The 572-nt window shown below is 40.7% G+C and overlaps 1 protein-coding gene across 3 annotated transcripts in view; it reads right to left on the bottom strand.

The window, feature by feature from the left end:
• Positions 1–572, bottom strand: part of gpr137 (G protein-coupled receptor 137) — a 9,784-nt gene that overhangs the window by 3,076 nt on the left and 6,136 nt on the right. For all 3 annotated transcript variants that reach the window (XM_032510874.1, XM_032510875.1, XM_032510877.1), the window contains one exon: positions 62–187. In XM_032510874.1, the coding sequence (XP_032366765.1) occupies positions 62–187 (126 nt within the window). The remainder of the gene's footprint in view (positions 1–61; positions 188–572) is intronic.

Below are 572 nucleotides of genomic sequence, written 5' to 3' on the forward strand. Positions count from 1 at the left end.
GCAATACAGGATCAGTATTGATTCTTGATTTAGTTTTTATTCCGTCCGATGTGCTGACTACCTCCTGCGCAGGCCGGCGGACCCTGAAGATGAGGATGAGCAGACTGGTCGGCAGCAGCTCCCATATGAAGAGGATGGCGCCGAAGGCCAGGTAGCCCCTGTCGCCCAGTTCACTACGCAAGTCAGCCTACAGACACACACACACACACACACATGGGGTTATATAGTAGTGTGTGTCGGTATTTTCACTGAGCATCAACGTTATTATATTATATTAGACTTTATTCATCCCACAACGGGGAAATTTCCTTATTACAGCAGCAGCATTTTCTTCAATAACAGCAAAAAAAACAAGAACACACAAACAAGTAAACACACAAGAAATACAGGCAAACAATAGACAATGATAATATGGTAGACTGAAAGTAAACAAAATGGCGTCAAATAAAGGTATTTTAAAGTGCGGTTGCCATGATACAAGAAACAACATTGCGGTGTAAGTGTTGTTAAAATCAAATTGAACGTGTAATTAGAGTAATGAAGCAAGAGTCGGTAGCATAATATAAATTATA

The sequence above is a fragment of the Etheostoma spectabile genome, unplaced genomic scaffold, assembly GCF_008692095.1.
Source record: "Etheostoma spectabile isolate EspeVRDwgs_2016 unplaced genomic scaffold, UIUC_Espe_1.0 scaffold273, whole genome shotgun sequence".
NCBI lineage: Eukaryota > Metazoa > Chordata > Actinopteri > Perciformes > Percidae > Etheostoma > Etheostoma spectabile.